This window comes from Oryx dammah, unplaced genomic scaffold (assembly GCF_014754425.2).
Source record: "Oryx dammah isolate SB20612 unplaced genomic scaffold, SCBI_Odam_1.1 HiC_scaffold_17, whole genome shotgun sequence".
In the NCBI taxonomy this organism is placed as follows: Eukaryota; Metazoa; Chordata; class Mammalia; order Artiodactyla; family Bovidae; genus Oryx; species Oryx dammah.
This window is the reverse complement of record NW_024070201.1, coordinates 51,753,175-51,780,460: the sequence shown is the minus strand read 5'-3', so window position 1 is coordinate 51,780,460 and position 27,286 is coordinate 51,753,175. Positions and strand designations below refer to the sequence as shown.

At 50.4% G+C, this 27,286-nt stretch overlaps 1 protein-coding gene across 4 annotated transcripts in view; it reads left to right on the top strand.

The window, feature by feature from the left end:
* CHRDL2 (chordin like 2) overlaps positions 1-12,784 on the top strand; it is a 34,879-nt gene extending 22,095 nt beyond the window's left edge. The window contains exons 6-13 of one of the 4 annotated variants that reach the window (XM_040258836.1): positions 979-1,034; positions 3,034-3,202; positions 4,126-4,320; positions 7,409-7,582; positions 8,409-8,463; positions 11,860-11,952; positions 12,281-12,380; positions 12,617-12,734. In XM_040258836.1, coding sequence (XP_040114770.1) covers positions 979-1,034; positions 3,034-3,202; positions 4,126-4,320; positions 7,409-7,582; positions 8,409-8,463; positions 11,860-11,952; positions 12,281-12,380; positions 12,617-12,637 — 863 coding nt within the window. In that variant the 3' untranslated portion in view covers positions 12,638-12,734. Of the gene's footprint in view, positions 1-978; positions 1,035-3,033; positions 3,203-4,125; positions 4,321-7,408; positions 7,583-8,408; positions 8,464-11,859; positions 11,953-12,280; positions 12,381-12,616 lie in introns of all 4 variants that reach the window. The other 3 variants (XM_040258837.1, XM_040258838.1, XM_040258839.1) reach the window with 3 other exon arrangements.
* The last annotated feature ends 14,502 nt before the right edge of the window (positions 12,785-27,286 follow it).

Genomic DNA, 27,286 nt, shown 5'->3' with positions numbered 1-27,286 from the left:
GCAGAGCAGGGCACAGGCCTGGGTTCACTGGGGCTCCAAGCCCCTGTGTCCAGCAGAATCCAGGTAGCATCTCTGTTCGGAACAGAGAGCGGCAACACAGCAGCGCATGCAGGGCGAGCAGCTTGGGCAAAATGAAGTGCATGGATGGCCAGATTGTTCCCTGTCAGCTGAGGTAGTCCAGGAAAGCTTCCTGGAGGAGGCAGACCTCGAGGAGGGTGGTACTCCACCATGGAATGCTTCCCCAGATGTTGGCATTGTGGAAGAGCACTAGACCAGAAACCAGTTTAGTCCTGGTCCTTCCAGTGAATTCCTGCAGAGTCCTTTCCTTCTGTGGGCCTCAGCCATGCTGTGTATGCATGGAGCGAGTGCGCTTGGTGATTTCTAGCAAGCAGTCTGATTCCCGTGTTCTGGGTCTTTGAATCCAGATTGCTCAGTGGCAGCCAGACTGTATGTGAGGCAGGGGTAGGGGGACTCTAGGAAGTTGCGGGACTTCACAGGGTTTTGAGTGCTGGGTCCCAGACAAGTAGGGGTGGAGGAGTCCTAGGCTATTCCGGTGGGAGGGACAGAGAGGCTAAGGGCAGCCAGGGAGCGTATAGTGTAAGCCAAGCCTGGTGACTTCAGGTGTGGCTGGGCTGAGAGGCTGCTGGGGGTGGGATTCGCAGCCCCTACACCATCTGAGACGAGCACTGAATGACACGCTCTGGCCTAGCCAAGGGGTTCAGTCTTAAGTGACCAAGAGGCCAATGTGGAGATAAGGTCTGCACTTCAGTTGGAGGGATTTCATCAAGTCAAAGGTGAGGAGACGCGTAATGAGAAGTAGGAATAAATACCCATGGGGCCAAGGGAACTACTGGTATGGGGCTGCAGGAGTAGTGCCAGGCTCCGAAGGGGCAGAGCTGAAAGGTGGGGAGGCCCGCAGGGCTCTGGCCAGGAAGGCTGAGGAGGTGGAGGCTCACGGACTTCCCTTTGGGTTTCTAGATGGGTCCAGTGAGAAGTCGGCTGAAGAGGACACCACGCAGCCACACCGAGGGGTGGTGAGCGCATAGCTTTATGGAGAGGGTGGGGAGGGGGCGGCGAGGGGGCTGGTATCCTGGGCCGGAATCTCCTTGACTGTGGAGCAGGCAATCCCAGTTATGCCTTCATGTCTCATTTGTCCCCTGGGTCAGTTCTATTAGCCACCACCAGGTTCCAGGCTCCTCTTTAGACTTCCATTACGGCTCCCAAAGTGGCTGGTGAGGAAGGAGGGGGCTGGGGGAAAAAAACCAAAAACGCCACACAGGGCAGAAGCAGGCCTCAAGCATCCTGATTCCTTCCTGGAAAATTCTGACACTGTCCTGTCCAGAGCCTGTGTCTGTCCTTATTCAGGCCACCTCTGGGCAGCATGTCTTCAGAGGGAGTGGCCTCTGACTTGGGCCAGCCTTCCATCCTGCTCCTAAGGTTCCAGTTCTCTGTCTGGGGCTACCTCATGTTTCCAGCTCCATCTTGACCCCTCTCCATCTTGGTCTAGCGTTCAGATGAGCTAAACTGCCTGACTCTGTCTGGTCAGAAAGAAAAGAGCTGGGAGAATGGGCTCACACTGACTCACGTTCCCGTTCCCTGTGAACAGCTCTGCCTGCGCTTTCCGCCTGGCTCACCTGGACCCTGGGGCAGTCGAAGTGGGACTCCCCTCCCCAGAGACTCCCCAGAGGTCTGAACTAATGAGCCCTCCCTTCTCCTCTGCCAGCTCACCCCCTTCCCCTCTGCCAGCTCACCCCCTTCCCAGGCTGGGCTTTCTCTAGAGGGTCCTGCCCATGCCACCCACTTCCCTCCCCGTCCCTGCCACGCGTGGACGTGTGCTGTCGCTTCAGCTGTGGCCCAGTCTTTGCAACCCCATGGACTGTAGCCCGCCACACTCCTCTGTCCTTGGGATTCTCCAGGCAAGAATACTGGAGTTGCTGTGCCCTCCTGCAGGGGATCCTCCTGACCCAGGGATTGAACCTGCATGTCTTATGTCTCCTGCATTGGCAGGCAGGTTCTTTACCACTAGTGCCACCTGGGAAGCCCCTGTCCTTGTCATAGGAGGCAGCTAAGTGAAACCCACCAGACTTAGTTCCAGTAAGCAGTTCCAGCTATTCACTGAACTGCTGGATGACGTGGGTAAGTCATATAGGGGTGCTGGGCTCTTCAATTCCTTCTTGCCTCTATTTCACTTGACAAATATTTCCTGGCTACCTCCTGTATTCCTGGGCCCGTGCTGGGGGCTGGGACATAGTTTGCACTCTGGGAACTCCTGTGGGCTCAGTGCACACATTGAAGGACTGTCTCAGAGACTGTACAGTCAGGAAGGGGCTGCAGAAGAAGGAATGTGACTCAGTGTCAGGGAGGGGGCGATAAACTCCACCTCTGTCCCCAGCCCACTTGCTCCTTTCTCAATCCCCAAGTTTTGGACCAGGAAGCTCCTGCTCTGTTTCATGGCCGTCACACACACCCTTTGCTTTCATCGCTAACCCTCAACCCTCTCAAGACCTGATCTGGCAGTGTGGGGTCTTGAGGTGTTGGATTCAGAAAAGGGGCTCCTAAGATCCATCATCTCTGGACAGGACCTGCTCTCAGTCCTCTCACCTAGGGGATTCTGCAGTTGGGTGGGATCTTTGGAGGTCCATCCCCTGTCCCATCACCTAAATCTTCTCAGACAAAGAATGTCCTGACGCTCATGCTCACTCCGTTTCTTGAATATTAAGTTCTCGGGGTCCCTGATCACTCACAATTTCCAGATCAAGACCTCAGCCCCCTCTGGTTACTTTTCAGCTCCAAGGTTCTGGCGCTGCCAGCTGAAGAAGGGCTCTGTGGAGGCTGGACTTCCAAAACCACTGACCTCTGAGAGTCTTCAAAGATGCATTGCCTGGGAGTGTCTTTGACCCTATCAGACCTTCCTTCTGCCTAGAGCCTATGCCGTCCCAACAGCCACCTTCAGGCCTCTCACTGCAGCCTGTTTTTCTGCTTCTGCACTGGCAGCGGGCCATCAGTGATCTTCATCTTTCCTGCCCTTCACAGAGACATTCCCAGGATCCGTGTTCAGGGGACAGCGGGAGAAAGAGAGACCTGAGCACCCCGTCCCCCACCGGGCCCAGCGCCTCTCTGGGCTTCATCCCTCGCCACTTCCGACCAAAGGAGGCAGGCAGCACCACAGTCAAGATTGTTCTGAAGGAGAAACATAAGAAAGGTGGGAACCGGAGCCTCTGCTGACCCTGAGGTGGAGAAGGGGGCCCCTGTCTGCTCCTACTTCCCATCCCTGCCACCTCCACCCCATGGTTCCCCAGTCTCAACTTGGCCATGGGCTGGTAGACTCACGGAACATTAGATCTAAACTTCCATCTGACAGATGAGGACACTGAGGTTCAGAGTACTGAGTTAGAGACAGAACCAGTCCTGGAACTAGGATTACAGGCCATATAACAATATTCTTTTGAGCATGATTTTGCTGGGAATTGAGAGGCAGAGAAGAGAGAGATGAAAATGGTCCCTTTCCTCAAGGGACTCATAGACTAGTAGGGGAGACAAGCATGTAAATCAATTATTACAAGATAAGGAGGTATTGAGGGAAAGGTTTTGATGAAGGAAGGGGGAAGCAGAGCTGGGCTGCAGGAGGATGGTTGGGATGGATCAGGGAAGCAGGTCAAGGAGACAACTGTGGCAGCAGACGGGCAGAGAGACCTCACTGCATCTCACCCTGATTGGTGGATGGGAAGAGCCACAGTGGCATCCGCCCAGCCCCTCTCTGACAGATGGGACACTGAGGCTGTGAAAACAGATGGGACCTGACCACGCTCGCATGGCCCACTGTTGACAGCACAGGTCTCCTACCGTCAGGCCAGCCCTCTCCACACCCCACCATGGGTGCCCATGGCAGCCGGGGAGGACTCTTCATCTTCAGCAAGAACTTACCGGTCCCACCTCTGCCCTGAGTGCTGAGATGGGGGATGTCAGGGACAGGGGACTGGTTTATTCCCTGGCCTCTACTTTACAGGGTGGCTGGGCCAGACTGGTGAATCAGGGGCACCCCAAGGACCTACCCCCACCCATTATTGGACTCTGTCCCAAGCCCAAGGTACTGACCCTCCTCCCTTCCTGCCTTCCTCGGCCCAGCCTGTGTGCATGGTGGGAAGACATACTCCCACGGGGAGGTGTGGCACCCGGCCTTCCGCTCCTTCGGACCCCTGCCCTGCATCCTGTGCACCTGCCAGGACGGCCGCCAGGACTGCCAGCGGGTGGTCTGCCCCACTGCATACCCCTGCCACCACCCTGAGAAAGTAGCTGGGAAGTGCTGCAAGATTTGTCCAGGTACAAAGAGAGCCTGGGGGCAGGGAGGGCACTGGCCAGAGCAAGGCCTGGGTCTCTCTCCCCAGGGCACAGACACGTAGAACATCCTGTGTGGGCATGGATAGATGGGGCATGGGCTCAGAGTCACGGGATTCAGGGGCTTTTAGATGCACAGAATGCTAGAAACATGGCAGTGAGAAACGCCCAACTCAATTACGAGGCTTACAGAACCATCTAGTGCTACAGATTCAGAGGCTCTCAGGCACACACAGAATCAAGTAATGTCCTGGATTCGGTGAAGTCATAAAAGCTTAGGCTATTAGGACTTCTTTTTTAATTAATTTATTTTTTACTGAAGGATAATTGCTTTACAGAATTTTGTTGTTTTCTGTCAAACCTCAACATGAATCAGCCATAGGTATACATATATCCCCTCCCTTTTGAACCTCCTTTTAAGAGGAATGGTCAACATTTATTGAATACTTATCGTGTGCCACATAGGTATTTGGCATGAGTTCATGCAATCCTCACCACAATGGACAGGGTAGTCACCTACATCTTCATCTCCATTTTACAGAATGAGAAGATAAATAAATACCTTGTCCCAGGTCCCAAAACTGTAAGTGACAGACTTGGGATATGAACCCTGTCTGTCTTATTCCAAAGACAATGCTCTCCTTTTTTTTTTTTCTTTTTTTCGGCCATGCCATGAGGCTTGCTGGATCTTAGTTTCCCGACCAGGGATTGACCTCAGGCCACAGCAGTGAAAGAGCCGAGTGCTAACCACTTGGACTGCCAGGGAATCCCCACAAACACAATACTCTTGATCACTATTGTCTTCCTTCAGTCCTCATAAACATATGGGAAAACTGAGACCCAGAGAAGGGAAGGGACTTTCTTAAGTTACACAATGAAGCTGGAACTAGAAGTCCTTCTAAAACCTCTCCCGTATCACACTCATCATCGTCATCACTGCCACCATCACCTCAGCCTCTCCCAAGCCTTTCCTTCTATGTGTGTTCATTGTGAGCCTGTGTTTGGTGGTATGAGTCACTCAAAAGACTTTATTCCTTCCCTTGACCTTATGGGTCTATTTTAGAGAGAAAACACAGCCAAGCAGTTTTAAGGCCATGCAGGGCAGTGTGGGATTAAGGGCATGAGTGGAAGGCATAAGCAGGAAGGTTTTAAAAGCTAAGGGTGGGAGGAAACGGCGGAGGGTGGGGGGAACAAAGCTTCTAGAAGTCAGGCCTCCAGAGTTGCCGGCTGAGTTCTTTCAACAGTGACCTTAGGATTAACGGCTGTGCAGGAAAAAACGTCAGAGCATCTCATTGAGAAGAGCAGCCTGTGACTGTCAGCAGGAGCTGTTGTAAGGGGCGGGCCTGTTCCCTCAAGCCTGGAAGGAAGGCAGGTGGGGCCGAAGGCACTGTCCTGGTCATGTCTCTGACAGGGCTGGCTACAAAACTGAAAGGAGAAGAACGGGGAAGAAACAGAGGAAGGAGATGCTGAGAACCAACTGTGCACCCAGTATTGTACTATGATTTCAGAGTTTCCTTAATTTTTCCATCTCAGTTATTTCACAGATGAGATAGCCGAATGGCTATGATTATCCTAAGTCTCCATCTGCCCCAGAATTTGCTGTCAGGAGATGTGAGTTTGCATGGGTTTGCTCCCTGACATACTTATCTACCTAACTTACATTTCTAGGCAAAGACAGGTTACTTTACCTTTCTGAACCTTAGACATAGAGTTGATGAAAGTGCTCTATGAATTGCAAATCAAAACCTAGACATAAGGGATAACAGTCACTTATAAATTAATAAACAGTAGGGGCAAGGTGAGAGAGAAGCATGATGGCATGATGGTTGAGGGTTCACCTTGAGTTCTCTTTTTTATTTGGCCATGCATGCAGCTTGCAAAATCTTAGTTCTCCACCCAGGGATCAAACCCAGGCCCACAGCAGTGGAAGCGTGGAGTCCTACCCACTGGACAGCCAGGGAATTCCTTTTTCTTTCTTTATTTTAAAATACATTTCTTCTTCTTCTTTTTTTTTTCTCCACTGCACAGTTTGTAGGATCTTAGTTCCCCAACCAAGAGGTGAACCCAGGCCCTCAACAGCGAAAACACAGAGTCCCAACCACTGGACCACCCAGGAATTCTCTTGAATTCTCTATGAGAATGGCTGTGGCTCGCTGCTGGGCTCCTTCACAAACACACGTGGTCTTGGGCTCACCCTCAGATCCTACTCCATTTCCCCTTAAAGATATTGAGACAGCTTACAGCTTTTAGCTGGACACCTCAAAGGTCTTCATAACTAGTAAGAGTCTAGAAGGTCGGGAGATGTGTAGGGATTTAGTCCTTCAGTCCCTGAAAGACAATCAGGGAGTACTGATACATGGAAAGTTCTGGGAATGTCCTTGAAATTCCAACATGTCAAGGCTTTAGGACTGGATCCAATTTGTAGGATCCAGAAACAAACTTACCACCATCCCCATCATCCTCACCCTCCACCCCCGACTCCTCCCCCCACCACTGCAGTCGCCATCATCACGGTTATCACCACCTGTTCCATATGACGCTCCATCATCATTACTGCCATCAGCGCCTCAACCTCTCCCAAACCTTTCCTTCTGTTCCTTGTGAGCCTGTGTTTGGCGATGTGAGTGACTCAAGGGACTTAAAGAACAGGATTCCTGCCTTTCCCCTGTGGGTTTATTTTAGAGAGAAAACATACCCAAATGAAACAACCACAAGGCAATGCAAGGCAGCATGGATCTAAGGGCATGAGTGAGAGGCATAAGCAAGAAGGGTTAACAAGCTATAGGTGGGAGGACATAGGGTGAACTAAGCTGTTCCAGGTGGGCTGCCTGGAGGAGGTGGAAGGTGAGCTGGGCCCTGAAGGGTCAGAAGCTTTCTGACAGGCTAATCAATGGGAGGAGACTAGGGGAGAGGCCCCCTCTCTGTTCCCCAGAAATCTCCTTGTCTTCCCAGGGGCACCAGAACTTTCCCAAGGACCCTAATGACCCTGAGGGAGATGTCAGCCCAGTGGTCCCTCTTCCTGGGCTATCAGGAGTGGGGAGACAGAGCGTTCACAGCTCCTTGTCTCTCCCAGAGGACAAGGCAGACCCGGGCCACAGTGAGATCGGTGCCACCAAGTGTCCGAAGGCGCCAGGTCGAGTTCTTGTTCACACGTCAGTATCCCCAAGCCCGGACAACCTGCGTCGCTTTGCCCTCGAGCGTGAGGCCTCTGAGCAGGTGGAGATCTACCTCTGGAAGCTGGTAAAAGGTGAGCACTGGCCCATTCCCACTCTGGCCTGTCCCCCTTCCTGTGCTCCAGCCGCCCCCTCCCAGGGGTGTTAGGGAACTGATTAAGTGCCTCCGGCCCAAGAAGACCTGCCTCAGGTCATCTTCCAGCTCTGAGTCCCAGATTCCAAGAGAGAGGGGGACAGTGACTCTGACAGTTGTGATACTCTCACCCACTCTGAGATGCCAGAGCCTGGCAGTGCTCCCTCTCCTGGGGGAAAGGGGTTGTTACACTTTGTGAGGAGCCAGGACAGAGTAATGCCTACCCCGAAGAACCAAAGAGCTGTTGTCCATTGGTAGAATTTCAGCAGACTGGGAGGAGAGATCTTTTCAGGCAGGAGGGCCCTCACAGCACCCTCAAATCCTCAAGGCCAGTCTCATCTAGCCTTTCCTTTATGGTGGATCCTATCCCTCTACGGTAAGTCGACATATTTCTCATTCTGTGAGAAAATTATCCTGTGCAGTAGGCTGCTTCTATCACCAACTGAAGGTTAAGAGAAGGGAATTGCTGAGAGTTCAGCTTTGGGGATCTTCTTATTAAATGTAAATCCCCTGGGTAGAGTAAAACAAATTAAACCTTTAACTGGGAATTAGTTCTAAGGTCACTTTTCTCTACTGATGTGGTTGGCTGGCAGTGGGGAGGTGGAGGGGATGGGGGGTGGAAGAGGGAATGATAATAAGAATGATGACAATGATAATAACAACCAATGTGTGAAGCACTTTGAAATTTACAAAGTGCTTTCACATTCATCATCTCATTTGATCCTCAACGATCCTGAGAGTTAGGTATTATTATCCCCATTTTACAGATGAGGAAACTGAGGCTCAGAGAGGTGAAGTACCTGGCCCAAGGCCACACAGCCAGTAAGTGGAGGAGCTAGAGCCCAGGTCTTGTGACGTCAGATGCGGCTCTTTCCCTGCTCTACTCTGCCCCCTGTCGTGGGAGGAATGGACCAAGAAAGTGGAGCTGTTCAGCCTGGAGAAGAGAAGACTCAGGGGAACAGGACCGCTGGCTTCATGGCTCTGAAGGACTGCCCCAGGCAGAGGGAGCAGCTGTGCTCTGAGTGACCGCAAGGGTCAAAACAACAAGCAGGGGCTTTGGAATCAGACAGACCTAGGTTTGAATCCCGGCTCTGCCATTTCTTAGCTGTGTGGCCTTGGGCAATCACTGGACCTCTCTGGGCCTCAAATTTCTCTTCTGTGAATGGGGGAGAAGGGGCTTGAGAGGCTTAAGTGAAATGACATAGGTACCACCCCCGACCCACAGTAAGTGCTAAAAATGTCTGCATCCTTCTCATCCCACCTCATTGGCTGAGTTAGAATGGCAGAGAAGCACGTTTCTGTTAATGAGAGGAAGTGCCTTCTCAGCCTGAAGTCTTCCTGCTGTGGAAGGCAGGGAGCAAGTTCCATTCACAGAAGTGTGTAAGCAAGAGCAGGGAGGGGACTTGACCAGAGGCTGAGGGGGAGGTTCAGTAATCCTTATGGTTGCTCTGAGCGTTGGGAGACCCTCAGTCCCTGGACAGGTGGGGTTGCAAGTTTATACTGGGCCTCCTCCCACCCGCTCTGGCACCACAGGGAGTAACAGGCTGAGCCTCTGTCCTCAGGCCCTCATGGCTTGCAGGAGCTCCCTGGGAGTCGAGCTGGTCAGGGAAACCTTCATGGAGGGTGGGCCTGGGCTGGACAGGATGTAAAAAGGCAAGAGGGGCACACTGCAGCGACAGCCTCAAACTCTGGCTCCAGAGCCCATGCTTATATGTCCGGCGCTCTGTGACTGGTGAGTAGCAGGTACTATGTATAATGTGTTGCAGTTCACAGGTGTAAGAAACCGGAAGGGTATGTATTGTATTACGTCCCCATTTTGCAGATAAGAAAACTGAGTCTGAGAGGTAAAATGACTTGCTCAAAATCACACAGTTTAAACAGTAAAGATTCAAACCCAGGTCTTACTGTCCCCAGTGCCACCTCCACAAAGGTGACCTTATGCTTTTAGGGAAGGACCCAAGGAAGGCGCAGGATGGCAGAGATGGGGGAGTCATAGCTCAAGGCCAAGTCTCATTACCAGGGGTGCAGTGAAAAGGAAGAAGTGGGGAGGACTCCTCAATTTCACAGCACCAGGCCCTGCCACCCTCTCACTAGCAAACCTACTCACCCTATCACCTCCTAAGCCCCTGGGTGGCTGAAATACCCCATCAACACCCCCCATTCCCTCCCTGTCCCAGACAGAGAAAATCAAAACGAACTCTCCCAAGGGCTGATTGTCAGTGGGAGACTGTTGCTGTTTCCTCACCCAGACAAGTGGAAACAGCAACCTTTGGAGCCAGGAGAGGAAGAGGAGAATTGACCTGGAGACAAAGTGAGCTGAAAACTAGGCTGAGGCCACCCCAGAGCGGGGCCAGCTCCAGGCCCAGAGTCTGAGCAGAGAACTGGCTTAGCATTAAGGATTTTTCAAGTCTAGCATTTCAAGAGGAGAAGGGACCTCAGGGTTCTCAATTCCTCCCCAACTAGGGAAGGAAGTCCCTCTGTTAGCCTCCCTGATGGTCCCGAGCCCCTGACTGCACTCAGCCCCACCTCACCTCCAGACAGGTGGTTCACTTGCCATTCTGGGAATGGCTGTGCTCAAGAAGGTTCTTCAGTAAGCCGAGCCTGTCCTGTCTCTTGGAACTCACCCACCACTACACCTCTGCCTGGGACACACAGAGCCCAGCCACTCTCAGGCCTGGCACACCCTTCACAGGCCAAAAGACACAACCATGACCCTCAGACAAGCTCTTGCTTCTAGGCCCAAGAGCCCAGACCGTTCAATCACGCTTTGCAAGTGACAGCATGGAGACGACCCTCTTCCCAGTCACTTCTCCAATTTGTGTTTGGGGGTTTGTGCAGTGGCAGGCAGGGGCACCAGGACCCGTCCCCATCTCATAATTGTGATGCAGCCTGGGCCTCTGGAGCAAGTCTCTCCCATATTCTGTCCCTGGCACCTGGGTGGGGGGCCTGAGCACAGTGCTGGGCATTCCTGGCTTCCTGGAGCTCAGTCCCAGGACCAGAGCAGTCTGTGCCCCTAGGTGGGACCCCACCCGGATTCCCATAGGCAAGGCCAGTTCTTGGTTTTCTTGAGGGTGGTACTGGCCTAGCAGAGGCCTTGCTGTCACATCTGTTCTTTCTGGCCGCAGCCCCTGGTGGCAACAGCTGGCGCGACCTCATAGCCCAAGTGCTCAGGGCTTTAGCACCATGTGTGGTGCCCGTGGCCAGCTCCCCGGGGGATACAAACATCAGGAGATCCAGCTAATACCTCATTCCCCCTCAGGGCCTGGCCTAGACTGGGTACTCATATATTTGCTTATCCATCCATCCAGGGATTCATTCATTCATTCCGTCAGCATGCCTAATATGAGCCAGGTTCAGGGAACCCAAGAACATTCTGGTGGAGGAGGCAAGAACAGACACAATGGTAGCATATTAGAAATAGGAACAATCACGAACAGAAGCCAAGAGGTGTGGGCAACCCAAGGAGGAAATTATAACTATTTAAGGGAGGAGGGAGAATCAGGAAGACTTCCCAGGTAAGGCTGGGAGGATGAGAAGTTCACCTGTGGCAACAGAAGCCGGAGTTTGGCAGAAGGGATGGCAAATGGGAAGGCTTGACCCCTTCAGGGACCTCAAGGAGTTGGTTAGGCCTGGAGCACAGACAAGGGATGGGGTGAACTGAGCCTTGAGTGGAAAAGGAGCCTACAACCCTGACACCTGTAGTGCTTTGGTGTCTGAAGCAAATCACCTGTTGATTTTTATCATACATTCTACAGTCCAGAAAAAAAAGACTGATTAGGCCCTACAGGCCTGGCAGCTTCCCAGCCTCCCTTCCTCCCTCCTTTGCTCCTTGCCCCTCGGCACTGTTGACAGGTGAGGGGTGTGAGCACAGGATGATGATGGTGAGAGGAGCAGGGTCATGGAAGGAGGGGGTGACAGGGTAACAGGCATGTTTTCCACTGCCTGCAGCCGGGATCACAGATGAGAGGCGGGGTTAAAGGTCAGAAGTCTAGGGTAGTGACCCCGGTAAGACACGATGGGGCCTAGAGGGGAAGGGTGACATTGGGGGATAGGGTGGACAGATTCAAAATATTTAGGAAACTGAGTCCTCAGGATTCGGGGTCTGGTCAGAATAGGGGAGGGCAGGGAGGTGACTGGGTCTGTCCTGGGTCTAAGTCGCCCCATTTCACTGACCACACACCCTCCCTTTCCTGCTCGTGCCCTTGTGTTTGCCCTCAGGAATCTTCCACTTGATTCAGATCAAGAAAGTCAGGAAGCAAGACTTCCAGAAAGAGGCGCAGAACTTCCGGCTGCTCACCGGCACCCACGAAGGTGGGACCCTGGGCCGAGGACAGGGGCCTGGGAAGAGAGTCGGGCTAGAAGCTGGGGAGTTCCAGGCTGCTGGTGCTGGGAGGGGGGGCTGTCAGCTACAGACGTCAGTTCCCAGCACAGGAATCCAGTGGGTGTCTGGGCCAGAGATTTCCCAACTCAGGCGCTCGAGAGCTCGGGAGCGGGAAGGTGAAGCAGAGCCAGCTGGATCTGGTCTTGGGGCGAGGGAGACAGGGCTGTCAGAGGGGACTCTGAGCCCCTAAATCCTGGTGCTGAGTAGTTCCTCTACTGGAACCTCTCCCACTGAAACCTCCTAACCACGTTCCTACAGAGGCCCCCAGCTTACTCCCCACCACCCTGAGGAAGATGGACCCAGGTGGGTGGAGAGGAAGTCACAGAGGGGAGGGTCACCAACAGATGTCAGGTTGAAGGTGGGCTCCTGTGCCAGAACCCTTTGGGATTATGAGGGTAGGATGGGGTCCCTATCTCCTTCCCCTCTGTGGGCTTCAAACCCAGCCTACTCGGTCCTCCTTGTCCCAAGTTTTCCCCACCCCGATCACCCTGCCTCAGTTGTGCACATGTATGCACACGCACACACCACCAACACACCCTTACACATACATAGACTGCACACCCACACACACCTCTTCCTCTTTTCTCCATTCAGGTCACTGGAACATCTTCCTAGCCCAGACCCCGGAGCTGAAGGTCACGGCCAGTCCAGACAAAATGACCAAGACCTTATAACAAAGATCTGAACAGCTGCAGATATGAGCTTTATCATTTTTGTTGTTATATATTAATAAATAAGAAGTTGCATTACCCCTCAGCCCTGCCTGTTGAGTCCATTTCCAGTCTCTGCGTGTTCTCATGATTGATTACAGGCAGGCCTGGTCATCCCCATTTTACAGGACTGGGAACTGAGGTGCAGAAGGGGCAGAGGCTGGCCCCAGTCCTCACAGAGAGTGGTTTTGAGAGCCAGGGCTAGTACCCACCCTCCCCCACCCCCGCCTTCTGACCCAGGTCCTTGTCTGCCATCGTGGCCTCTCCCCTGCTCTGGGCTGCTGCTGTCCCCGGCCCCCCTGCTACAGTGCCTCCTGCTTTTGTGGGCAGCCCCCCTTCCCATAACTCTTTGGGACTGAGCCTAGTGAGGGGGACTGACTCTAGTCAGCCAGCCGAGGGGTATGCATGGAACCTCAAAGTACTTTCCCAGCAGATAGTGCAGGGGTCCTGACAACCGTCAGCTACACTCTACAATGAGGACACAGAGTTGAGGGAGGAGCAGCAATTTGCCTGAAGCCACAGAGCAGGGTGGTAGCAGATTCGGAATTGTATGCCAGGTCTCTTGCTCCAAGCTCGCACTCCTTCCCGTTCCACCGTGACCAATGTTATAAACCCGAATATTCTCACCTCAGAGGCTTTCCAAGACTTGGCAGTCAGATTGCCAACCTTGGCACCACGGTCTGGGAAGAAGGCCTAACAGTTACAATTAAAGACATCAGTCATTTATCCTGCCCATGGGTACAGTTCCTTTCCCTTTCAAAGACGTTTTAATGCCCATGATTCTACTTAAGGTGAACAATATAGGAATTACTCCCATTTTAGAGAGGAGAAGACAGAGGCTCAGGATCACCCAGTATCTTCCCCAAAGCCTCACAGTGACAAGTGGTGAAGCCAGGACCAGAGCTCAGACCTACTGACTCGCAGACCTGTGCTCTCATCCGCAGTCACATGTCACCCCCCCATCCCCAAACCTGATGGGAAGCCATAGAGAGCCTGATGCGAGCCCCTGTCTTGTCCCTGAGCATCTGAGGTTGGGGACGTCAGCTAAGCTGCCTCCCAACACCGCCCTCACTGAGCAGGGAGGGGTATCATCCTCCCCAACATCCCCCTGCCCGCTCCCCAGGGCCTTTTCTGAGACAGTGGGGTTTGAGGAACGTGCCTGAAGTCTCCCCCTCATCCTTGGAGTAAGAAGACATCCAGCTCGTCCCAGCTTCTGCCTGTCCCTCCTGGAGAAGACTCCTCATTCCAGCCTGGCTTGCTCACCACATGGGGTTAATTTGAAGTCCAGGGTGGCTTCTGAATCTTCTGAGTTGAAAGCCTAGGAATCAGTTAACACTGTTAACTGGCCATCCTTCAGCCTAGCTCAGATGTCTTCTACTCAGTGGAGATTTTCCTGCCTCCTGGAACCTACCCCTGCCCCTCCCAGCACAGGGACCCCTTCCCTCGCTGGAGAATGGGGTTGGAGGCAGGGATCTGTGAGCAGAGGCATTGCCTGGGCCTCAGGACAGGAATGACTTCCCCGTATACTTGTCCTGGTGTTGCAGGCCAACTGCCTCCCTGGTTTCTCTGATGGACTTATTTGAAGATTGTGCTATACACCCCAAATCTTTCCCACCGTGGGAGGTATGTTCAGCACATCAGAACCTCCTGACTTTGGTCCAGAGCTTTCTGAGTGTGTCAACACACTCAGAATCTCTAAGCAGCTCTCCCAGGGTTTGACATCACTCTGAGTTGTCTTTTCCTTCCCTTTATTCATTCTTAAAGCACTTTCTGAGCTACTCTGGTCTAGGCCTTGTGCAAGATGACCAGCACGATATAAGAACCAACATGGTCCCCTGCCTGTGCTGAGTGAGCCAAAATCTTGAGCAGGAGATGAGTCTTTACAACACCATGAGTGCAAGGGCTGTGACCACAGGGCCATGGGGAACACAGCCCCTGCCCAGATGGAGAACACTTCGCTGGGTCTGAAGGATAAGCAGGAATTAGAAGAAAGGGTGGAGGGGAGGGAGGGGAAGGTAGGTGGACAGTGGCACAGGAAGAGGCCGCTGCAGGGAGATGAAAAACAGCTTCTTACAGGGAGGACCACAAACAGTTCACTGTTGCTGGATAATAAAATGTGAGGCAAAGAGCAGAGGGAGCTGAGGCTGAATACCTAGCCGAGAAGCTTTGGCATCACCCCGAGGGCAGCAAAGAGCCCTGGAAGGGTTTCAGCGCTTCGGTCAGGTTGTGGTTTAGAAAGCTGGCCCTGCCTGCTGGTGAAGGGTGGGGTGGAGGAGTGAGACGGAGACCAGGTAGGAGGCTGTTGTGGGATCCAGGGAAGGGAGGACAGTGCCTGGGCAGGAGAGAGGCGCTGGGGCTGGGATGGACGTCAGGCTGAGGAAGAGCAGGGGGTCTTGTGGAGCTGGTGCCTCTCGGGGTGGCTGAGGGGAGAACCCAGGAGTTTCAGCTGAACTGAGTCTCAGGCGAGAACCCCAGTCCTTTGGGTATACAATGGTCTAGAAAGGAGGCTGCGCCAGAGACAGAGATTTGGGAGCTGTTGGCTTACAGGTGGTAACTGACAGCTGGAGACGGGAGATGCTGGCCTGGGGGAGACGGCAGAGAGGAAAGAGAAGGCGACTAGGACAGAGCCCTGGGGCGTCAGCAAAGGAACCGCATGGAGGCGAGAGAGAAGTCAGGAGAGGGCATGTCTGAGTCCAGTAGATGAGACCTGGAAAGGGCTCTCCACAGGGAGAGGGGGCTTCTGGGGACCATGGCAATGGGCCACGTCGGGGGAACTGGGAGGCAGGAGCAGGTTTTGGGGGGCTGAGGCAGTGTCTGGGGGATGAGGAGACAGATTGAGTGGTGAAAGAGGGGAGAGAGGCAGGGCAGTGGCTGGCAGTAGACATAAGATAGAAGAAGCGGGTTTTTCAGACAGGATTTAAGCAAGTCTTGGTGATAAGGAGATCTCATGGGAAAGGAAAAAGTAGAAGAAACAGGAATGAGGATGGAGGAAGGGAAGGTTCAGGAACAAGTCAAGATTCATTCATACCAGGGGCTTCCCTGGTAGCTCAGCCTGTAAAGAATCTGCCTGCAATGCAGGAGACCCCGGTTTGATTCCTGGGTTAAGAAGATCCCCTGCATAAGGGTTAGGCTACTCACTCCAATATTCTTATGCTTCCCTGATGGCTCAGCTGGTAAAGAATCCACCTGCAATGTGAGAGACCTGGGTTCGATTCCTGGGTTGGGAAGATCCCCTGGAGAAGGGAACAGCTACCCACTCCAGTATTGTGGCTTGGAGAATTCCATGGACTGTATGGCCCATGGGGACACAAACAGTCGGACACGACTGAGTGACTTTCACTTTCCATTCACTTTCCATTCCATAGTGACTTTCCATTCTTCCTCAGTCACCAACTTGCTGCCTAACTCTTGCTGGGCTCCCCATGAGTGTGATGAGGGAGGAGGATGGAGTGGTCTCCAGGTGCTCCCCAAGACTGCTGTAGGGAGTCCCGTGGGATCCACCATCCAGCTTGGTGGCCAGGCTGGGCGTAGCCTGGGCTCTGGGTGAAGCACGTACATCCGTTCCCACATGCACAGTCAAATCCAGTGTCTTATCTGATGCTCAGGACGACCCAGTGAGGTGGAGACTGTCAACTACATAGTGAAGAAGAAACTTCTGGGCGAGGAAGTGACCTAATCAAGATCACACATCAGTAAGTGGCGGGGGTCGTGGGGGAGGGGGTGGATTCCAGGGGGAGGTCTGGGATTCTGCTCCTGAAGGATCCCAGAGCACTGGAAGGGCCAGGTCTTGGGCTAGGACAGGCACAGCCTCTGCTCCACTCAACTTTCTCACGTAGCTTTCTGGCCTCCAAACTTGATCATCCTGTTATAAGGCCAAGCCTGGCCTCCAGGTTTCCTGGAGAGCCTCCCTCCTCCTCCTCTAGCAACTGTGAAGCCACCTCCCCGTGTCCCCTCATGAACCCTGGGCTCTGGGAAATGGCAGTATTTCTGAGAAACAGGACATGGCCTGTGGTTTGGGGCTGGCCTGGGGGCTGAGGGAAGGCCTGGGCCCCCACCAGGCACAATGGCATCTCTCTCCAGGGCAGGCCTGGCCACCCTCCTTCCCCTCACCCTGGTCCCTGGAATAGACCCACTGCTGGCTTTCTTCTCCTGCAGACTCAGTCTGTGGAAGATTAACAGGAAGTGCCTTAGGAGGTTGGCTGAGGTTGGGAAGGGGTGGGGTGGCATGGGTTTCTATGCACAGGAGTTATCTTCAAAGTCAAAGTGTTAGTTGCTCAGTCATGTCTGACTCTTTGTGATCCCATGGACTAGAGCCCGCCAGGCTCTTCTGTCCATGGGATTTCCTAGACAAGAATACTGGAATGGGTTGCCATTCCTTTCTCCAGGAGATCTTCCCGACCCAGGGATTGAACCTGGGTCTCCCACATTGCAAGCAGATTCTTTACCACCTGAGCCATGACCTTCTCTAATGGGAACTGGGACAAGGATCTCTGGCCCCCAGCTCAAGGCTATCTGAATGACCACACGACATCTAATGTCTCTCTCCACATTTATCCGTCCCCAGCACGAAACAGAGCCCACATAACTCGCCCAAAGTCAAAGAGCAATGAAGAGCTGGGGCTGTGACGGAACCCACAGGGCCTGCCCCCTTCCCTCTGGCCCACGATATCTGGGGTGAGGATGAGATCTGTCTTCTCACAAGCCCCCTGCCATCAGCCTCTCCTCTTCACCCCTTCTCCTTCCTAGCAAGTCTTGCCTATCAAAACAGCATGATCTTTAAAAACACAGATCTCACCCTGTCTCCCCTCCATTAAGCACCTGCTTTAATGTCTTCCCTTTGTCCTCAGAATAGTATCGAAATTCCCTCTCCTGGCCCTTGGGGATCTGGCTCCTGATGCTCCAGTTCTCTCACCTCTTCTCCCAGCTGCATCCCAGGGTCCAGTATGCTGCTTCATCTGATCAAGCCGGGATGAACGTGGGCTCTAGAAAGACTTGGGTCTCAGGTTTCGACACCATCAGGGTGTTCTCTCTCTCTGTTTCACCCTGCATATCAGCACTTCCTTTCCAACCAACTCTTTTAAGAAGCAGACATACTGTAAACTGTTCAGCATCCTGATAGCTCTCTGTCAGATAATATACAAAGGCTCTTCCCTTCCAATTCCAATAGAAAGATCCTAGGGAAGGACTCAGATGGTCCATCTTGGGTCATCAGGAAGGAGGTATTAGAATCCTGTGATTGGACTGGGGGAGTAGCCTCCCCAAATAAGAGCGTGGATAAGAGCACACACAGGGTCAAAAGGAATCCCTGTTTCCAGGTTATCGTTTCTTAAACTACTGTCCTCTCTTCTATAACTTAAACATGCTGTTCCCACTTTCTGGAATGCTTTTCCCTATCCTCTGCCTATAGTGGCCCAGCTTAGATTTTAAGCCCTCCTCTAAATGGCTCTCCTGGTCCCCTCTGCTGCCCCCAGCATTGTACGTTCTGTAATTCAACCTTTTGTATTGCAAAGATCTGTTCCTGAGCCTTTATCCCACTGGTCAGTAAGCTTCTTGAGCCAGAAACCACATTGCAGTCATCTTTGCATTCCCAGCCCCTAACACAGCCCCCATAACACATGCTTTTTGAAGAAGAAAATGAGGGAAATAATGATGGTGAAGACAATGGTGATGTGATGTGGTTGACTACTGAACTGAGCCTTCAAATGATCACCACTACAATTTGCACCATCATCACCACTATTTCCACCACCACTGCTGCTGCCTCCATCACAAAGACCACCCCTCTCATTTGCAGGGTCCAACCAAGAATACAAATGGAGCCTACTTATCATATCCTAAATATTTAAAAGCTATAAATCAAACTAAACAAACTATTAAATAAATATCTTCTATCTTCCTAGTTTGACAAACGTAATTTATTAATGACCTGGAAGGCCAAATTTTAAAATTTCTGACTTCTCTAAATTCTTTGCAAGAACATAGAAGCACAGGAAGGGCAATCCCCAGGTTCCAACTCTTGGCCCTCCTCTCTTCTCATTCCAGCTCTGCCTGAACTATGAGGGGGCTTCATACACACACGGACCAGGTGGAAATACCCTAGCCTGCATGTCTTTGGTGGTTTTAAAACATGTCTAACATGTCTACAAGTGCTTTTATACTGCTCTCATTGAGAGGTGTGGCCCATGTCCCCTCCCCTTACATTTGGGTAGGCTGTGACTCATTTGTAACCAATAGATTATGCTGGGTGACTTCCAAGGCTAGCCTAGGAAAAGCAACACAACTACTTCTCTGTTTACTAAGATATTTGCCCTAAATAAGAAGTCCAACTACTCTGAAGCCACCATACTGTGAGGAAGCCCAGAGCACATGGGGAGGCCATACATAGATGCTTCAGTCAACAACTCCAACTGACCTCCTAGCCAACTACCAGTATCAACCATCAGATAAACAGATAAAGACCTCTCCAGATGACTCAGTTACGGAGTCATCCCAGCTGAGGACCAGACATTATGGAGCAGAGATGCACCATTCCTACTGTGTCCCATACAAGTTCTTGACCCACAGAATTCACAAGCATGAAAAAACAATTGTTTTACAAATAGGTCTGACGTTTGTATTGAAATACAAAAAACCTAATAGACAAAATAATCTTGAGAAAGAAGAACAAAGCTAGAGGAATGGTGCTTCCAGATTTCAGACTATACTACAAAGCTACAGTAACCAAAAACAAAAACAGACACGTAAGTCAGTGGAGCAGAATAGAGAGAATGAACCCACACTTACATAGGTCATCAGCATACAATAAAGGAGGCAAGAATGTACAATGGGGAATAGACATCCTCTTCAATAAATGGTATTTGGAAAGCTGGAGAGCTACATGCAAAATAATCAAACTGGACTGTTTTTTCATACCATATTCAAAAATAAAGTAAAAATGGATTAAATAGTTAAATGAAAGATGTGAAATCATAAAACTCCTAGAAAACATAGGCAGTACACACTCTGACATCAGTCTTAGCAATATTTTGGGGGATGTGTCTCCTCAGGCAAGGAAAACAAAAGCAAAAATAAACAAATGGGACCACATCAAACTAAAAAGCTTTTGCACAGCAAAGGAATTTATCAACAAAATGAAATGGCAGATTAAGTGAATGGAAGAAGATATTTGTCTATGATACATCTGATAAGGGTTAATATGTAAAATATACAAAGAATTCACATAACTGAACATCAAAAAAAAAAACAGTTAAAAAATGAGCAGAGGATCTGAATAGTCATTTTTTTTCCAAAGATGATAGACATATGGCCAGCAGACAAATGAAAAGATGCTTAGCGTCACTAATTATCAGGGAAGAGCAAATCAAAACCACAATAAGATATCAGCACGGGTATTATCAAAAAGACAACAAACAACAAGTGTCGGAAAGGATGTGGAGAAAACTGAACCTTTGTGCACTGTTGGTGGGATGATAAATCGGTGCAGTCACTAGGCAAAACAGCATGGAGATTCCTCAAAAAATTAAAATTAGAACTACCACATGAACCACAATTCCACTTCTAGGTATTTACCCAAAGAAATAAAAATACTAATTTGAAAAGATATGTACATCAATACTCATTTAAGCATTATTTATAATAGCCAAGATACAGAGGCAATCTAGGTGTTCATCAACATATGAAAGGGTAAAGATGTGATATATATACATATGTACAGAATAGAATATTTCTCAGCCATGAAAAAGAATGAAATCTTGCCATTTTTGGTAACACGAATGGACTTAGAAGGCATTATGCTAAGTGAATAAGTCACACAGAGAAAGAGAAATACCACATGATCTCATTTATATGTGGATTCTAAAAAACAAAACAAACAAAATAAAAACAGGCTCATAGATACAGGGAACCAGTGGATGGTTGCCAGAAGGGAGGGACGTGGGTGGTAGGCAAAATAGGTTTAGGGGATTAAGATTACAAACCCCTAGTTATATAATAAATAACTCAGAGGAATGTAATATACAGTAGAGCATAAATAACACAATCAACAACATTAGAATAACTTTATATAGGAACAGATGGTTACTAGACTTGTAGTAGTAATCGTTTCATAATGTATACAAATATCAAATCATTATGTAGCAACCTGAAACTAACATAATATTGTACATCAATTACATTTCAATTAAAAAATGTAAAATTCCCTCCAAAAATATTTGTTTTAAGCTAAGCTTTGGCATAATCTGTTATGTAGCAATAGTAACTAGAAAAATGTCCCAGTTTCATCCAAACCCTCCTCCCTCTGCCCATTCCCCCCAGGAAACACCCCTCAGCCTTAGAGAACAGATCTGGGGAAAGGAGTGCACAGTCCTGGAAGCAGACTTGGGCTGTCTGGGCAGAGAATTCCAGAACCCTGGGTTCCCTGGTCTAAAAGCGGGATAAGTACACATCCCTTTGAACCTATGGACTCCTTGCACTACATGGGTAGGGGTGCAGCTGAAAGGGGGGCAGAGTGGGGCCCTCTAGAGGGCGTGGTCCAGGGTGGTGGTCCCCCCTGCCTGGATCTAAGGGTGGTCCTACCCTTCACTATCACCACCACCATCACCACCCATTACTACCAGCACTGGTGACGTAACTGTCCACTGCGTCTCCGTGTATTCTCAAAAAGACCCCAGCCTGATGAGGAAGAAAGCCATGAACAGGACAGCTGAGGGTGACAAGCACTCTGATAGCAAAAAGCACTGAGGGGCTGTGAGACCATGGTGATGGAGAAGGGGGTTCAGAAAAAGCTTCCTGGAAGAGGGGATACCCAACTAGTGACTTTAAGGGAGTAGCCCGAGAAAGTGGGGAAATCACATTCCAGCCCTAGGAAACAGCATGTTCAGAGGCCTAGAGACAAATAAGTGTGGTACATCTGGAGAAGTGCAAGCAGATCAGCCCAGCAAAACAGTCGGGCTGGGCAGTGGAGGTGGGCGGTACAGACAGCCGGGAGCAGGAACAACAGGCTCTAGAGGAAAGCCTGGAGAGGTAGGCAGATGCCAGCCCTTCCAGGGCCCTCAGAACAGGGATGGGACTCAGGGAGGATGCCCTCCCATGGCTGTCAATGCTGATGCCTATTCTGATTGCCCAGAGCCTATGCCAAATCAGTAGTAATTCTGAATATCACCCCCATTTTTTTTTTTAAGCCTGGAAGTGTTTTTAGCAAAGAGGTGACTCAATCAAATTTGTGCTTTACAGTGATTCCTCAGGCTTCTGTGGGAGACAAAGCCTTGGAGGGAGCCAAGAATGGAAGCCATCCATGAGTAATTTATCATAGCTATCATGAGAGATGATGGCAGCAGGGACTAGGGTGTGGCAACAGAGAAGTAGATGGGGTTAAGCACTATTCAGAGGGTAGAATCAAGGAAGGCAAAGGTAAGTGAGACATGGCCTCTATATTCAGTGAGCTCACAGTGCAAGAAAGTAGAAACATGTGGACATGCATAGCAATTAAAACCAGCTCATTTCATCCTCATCATGAATCTCAGAGGCAGATACCAATATTTCTCTTTTGCAAATATTCTGTGGCAGGTGCTGTTGGTTGCCCCCTTGGCAGCCATACCCCAACCTCCTCTTTGCTAGCAGAAGTCCATTTGGTTAGGTGTTCAGCAACTGGAGTGAACCATGACTGACCAAACTCAGCTTTGGCAACCCCACACTCCTCTGCCAGTGACTGGTCTAGGGCTGGGCCTCAACCCCATTTCTTTCGGGATGTCGGTTGGGGAGGGGCACAGGGCTTGTTCTCCACATTGTAGAGAAGAGTCACAAGAGAAGAGAGCCTTCTTGCTGCTGCCCTCCCTCTGCCTCCTGCTTCCTGCTTCAGATGAGATCAGTTAAGGACATAAGACATGGAGCTGAAGCAGCCATCTTGTGACCATGAGGCAGAGGATTATGAATGTCAGTAATGCTGAGGAAGGCTGTAGGTAACTGAATTGATGAACCACATTGAGCCAGTCTGGGGGCCACTTACATTTTTTTTTATTAAGAAAACAACATATATCCTCATAGCTTAGGCCACTGTAGCAGTACTGCCAATGACCCTCTCATCCCTTCCATATTTTCTTACTTGTACGCTTCCAATGTTGGAGAAGGCGATGGCACCCCACTCCAGTACTCTTGCCTGGAAAATCCCATGGACGGAGGAGCCTGGTAGGCTGCAGTCCATGGGGTCTTGAAGAGTCGGGCACGACTGAGCGACTTCACTTTCACTTTTCACTTTCATGCACTGGAGAAGGAAATGGCAACCCACTCCAGTGTTCTTGCCTGGAGAATCCCAGGGACGGGGGAGCCTCGTGGGCTGCGGTCTATGGGGTCGCACAGAGTCGGACACGACTGAAGCGACTTAGCAGCAGCAGCAGCAGCACGCTTCCAATGTGCTTTCACTCCCAACAGTCAGTATCGATTTTTTCTTATCAGAAGACTACCCTCAGGTTGCTGGAGCCCACATGGCCTGTGAGTGTGGAAAGCCAGAAAAGCCTGGGAATTTACACACTCCCTCGCACTCAAAGGTGCCCTTAACCAATGATGGATGAGCATGGAGGTATTGGTCCTTGCACTGATCTGTATAGCTCTGAGGAGAGATCTGTACTATCCCCAGAAATCCTCTGCAAGATGGCACCAAAGTTCCCTTTTGTGGGACTTGGCCTGTAGAGTCCTCTTCTCCACAATGTGGAGGACTCGCCCTCTCAGTCTCACTTCTCTACTTCCTTACTACTGGTTTGTCTTGGAAATACTTCCTAACACAACATTTTCACACCACTCCTCATCTCAAATTCTGCTGCTGGAAAGCCATCATTGGTCAATTTTCTGTACTTTCAACCTAAAGCATCCTAACAGATATAACCCAGCAAGGTGAAGGTCTCATAGCAAGTTTGCACAAAGGTAGGTTTCCTGCTTGCAAATTCTATTTGTTAAATTCACTAATTTAACAAGCGGAAGATTAAAAACTTAATTTTGTAAAGTGCTATATTCTAAGCATAATAACAATGGTAACTAATCACAACCATTAACTGAGCATCTTCCATGAGCCTGGCACCAGGCTAAGGCTTTATGTTGCGTGTGTGTGTGTATTAGGTCGCTTCAGTCATGTCCAACTCTTTGCGACCCTATGGAATGTAGCCCACCAGGATCCTCTGTCCATGGGATTCTCCAGGCAAGAATACTGGAGGGGTTTCCATGCCCTCCTCCAGCTGGATCTTCCTGACCCAGGGATTGAACCCATGTCTCTCGCATCTCCTGCACTGGCAGGTGGGTTCTTTATCACTAGTGCCACCTGGGAAGCCCAAGGCTTTACTTTGCTGCTGCTGCTGCTAAGTCACTTCAGTCATGTCCGACTCTGTGCGACCCCATAGATGGCAGCCCACCCTCCATCCCTGGGATTCTCAAGAACACTGGAGTGGGTTGCCATGTCCTTCTCCAATGCATGAAAGTGAAAAGTGAAAGTGAAGTCGCTCAGTCGTGTCCAACTCTTAGCAACCCCATGGACTTTAGTGACCTCTTAATCTTTACCAGAACCCTACAGAGTAGGTACAATTTATATCAGTTTTTTAGACTGAGTAACAAACTACCACAAATTTAGCAGCCTAAAACACATTTATTATGGGTGGGGCACTGGGCAAAATAGGAGAAATAGGTGAGATGGATTAAGAGATACAAACTTCCAGATATAAATTGCAGGACATAATCTACAGCATTAAGAATATAGTCAGTGATGCTAATAATTTTTATGGTGGCAAATGGTTACTGGACTTGTCAAGGTGATCATTTTGTAATGTATTTGATTGTCAGGTCACTATATCATACACCTGAAATGAACATAATACTGTACATTAACTATTCTTTTAAAAAAATACATTATCGCACAGTTTACATAGGTCATAAGTGTGAACACAGCTTTGCTGGGTTTTCTGCTTTAGCGTCTCACCAGTTCATAATCCCCATGTCAGTAGGGGCTGAGGTCTCATCAAAAACTTGACTGGGGGAAAGATCCACTACAAAGCACTCTTGGTTTATTGGCAAAACTCAGCTCCTTGTGGTAAAAGGACCGAGGTCCCTGTTTTCTTGCACACTGTCAGCTAGGGGCCACTCCTGGTTTCTAGAGACTACCACATGCCCTTTACATGGGCCCTCTCACAACATAGGGTTTCCCTTGTGGCTCAGCCGGTAAATAATCTGCCTGCAATGTGGGAGACCTGAGTTCAGTCTCTGGGTTGGGAAGATCCCCTGGAGAAGGGAAAGGCTACCCACTCCAGTATTCTGGCCTGGAGAATTCCATGGACGTATAGTCTCACAACGTAACAACTTACTTTTCAAAAGTCAGCAACAGAGAGTATCTGACTCCAAGGAGGGTCTGGTTCCTTTTAGGAACTTTTACTTTTTTAAATTAGGCCCAGGCAAGATAATCTTCCTTTTGAGTAACTCAAAATTAACTGATTTGAGACCTTTATCACATCTGCAAAATCCCCTCACCTCTGACATACTCCACCAGCTGGAAGCAAATCACAGGTTCCACTCAGACTCAAAGATGGGCATTGTACAGGATATGAAATCACAAGGGCCATCCCATAGTCTATTCACTATACGAATATTATCCAAATTGCATAGCTGTGGAAACTGAGGCACAGAGGGATTTTTAGTAATCTTACCCAAAGTCATAGGCTTCCCAGGTGGCTCAGGGGTAAAGAATCCACCTGCCAGTGCAGGAGACCTAGGTTTGATCCCTGGATCAGGAGGAAATGGCAACCCACTCCAGTATTCTTGCCTGAAAAATCCCATGGACAGAGTAGGCTGGTGGGCTATGGTCCATAGAGTCACAAAGAGTTGGACACAACTGAGTGACTGAGCATGTACCCGAAGTCATACTGCCAACGAGTGGAGGTAGAATTTCAAACACATGCCCTCTAGTTCAAAGTCTGAAGTCTTAACCATGACACTGCAGTGACTGCCCCCAAGCACTTTCCCTTTCCTTAAGTCCCCGAATCCCCTCAGTAATCACAAGCAGGAAATAGAGGCTCAGAGAGGTTAAGGAACTCGCCCAAGGCCACACAATCATGGCAACAAATCAGGTTTATCAAACTTCCAAACTCAAGATCTTAACCAGTGTAGATGGTAATTAGTGCTTTAACAGAGGACTAAATAGTGCTGGAGTATATCATAGAAGATTGATGCAGGGGCAGGGTGGGGCAGGAATGGAGGTAGCCCTTCAACAGGATAATAAAGCAATGATAGAATTTGTCTGTTTGAAAATGGGCGAGATGAGAGAGGGAGGGAGTGTTATGTCCAACAGGGACAAAGGCAAGGAAGCAAGAAAGCACAGGTGTCTGGGACAGGGTTGCTAAGTCGCTTCAGTCGTGTCCGACTCTGTGCGACCCCATAGACGGAAGCCCACCAGGCTCCTCCGTCCCTGGGATTCTCCAGGCAAGAACACTGGAGTGGGTTGCCATTTCCTTCTCCAATGCATGAAAGTGAAAAGTGAAAGTGAAGTCCCTCAGTCATGTCCGACTCTTAGCGACCCCATGGACTCCAGCCTACCAGGCTCCTCCATCCATGGGATTTTCCGGGCAATAGTACTGGAGTGGGGTGCCATCACCTTCTCCATGGGACAGGGTAGGGATGCTGTTTTGGACCAAGATGGGGGACTGTGAGAAAGGAGGCTGGAGATAAGGCCAGGACCCAATTTAGAACATTAGGCTGAGGAGTCAGAGTTTTAATTTGAAGGCAGTCGGGATTCACAGAAGGGTGTTGAGCAGCATCAGTCATGCACACACAAAAATGCCTTTAGAGGGGCTGGTTAATGGCAGTGAGTGGGAGAGGGGGCTGTTTCTTGCCGCTAATACCCTTTCCCACAAAAGGGCACCTTTAGTCCTCCCAGAGCCCCAAAAGGGAGAGTGGATGAGCCAGGCTGTGCCCATTTTATGGGCAAGGACACCGAGGTCTAGTGAAGGACATGCTGCTCTATGAGGGGAATGAGGGGCTCAATGTCCCTCTTGCCATGGTGCTGGGGGAGGGGGACCAAGGATTACATGTTTTCCTGCAGACTATGGAAAAGTCATAGTCTTCACTCACCCTCTGCACACCCCATATTCGCCCACAAGAACCAACATGGGAACAGTTCCAAGAGTGGGTTCTGGGACCCCAGGCCATAGGTTGAGATTCAGCAGGTGTGGAGTAAGGCCAGGCTTTGACATTTTAAATAAGCATCCCAGGCAGAGCTGAAGGTCCTGGCTACTCTTTATGAGGCCTCAAGAGTGTAAGGGTCAAACCTCAGGTAGTAGAAGGCTGCTCATGGTGGGACCTTCCCCTTCAAGGTCCCCTCCTCACCGCCCCCCCAAATCTGGTGGCTGCCTCAGCCCCCCATATGGATCCACATCACAAGCCACTGGCTCCAGTCCCAACCCTTCAACTCCCTCTGCTATAGGGCAGTTGCCAAGTGAAATTTCCAAAGAGCCAATCTGCCCTTTCTCACCCGTGTACACACACACACACACACACCCACACACACCACCACACCACCCCCCACCAC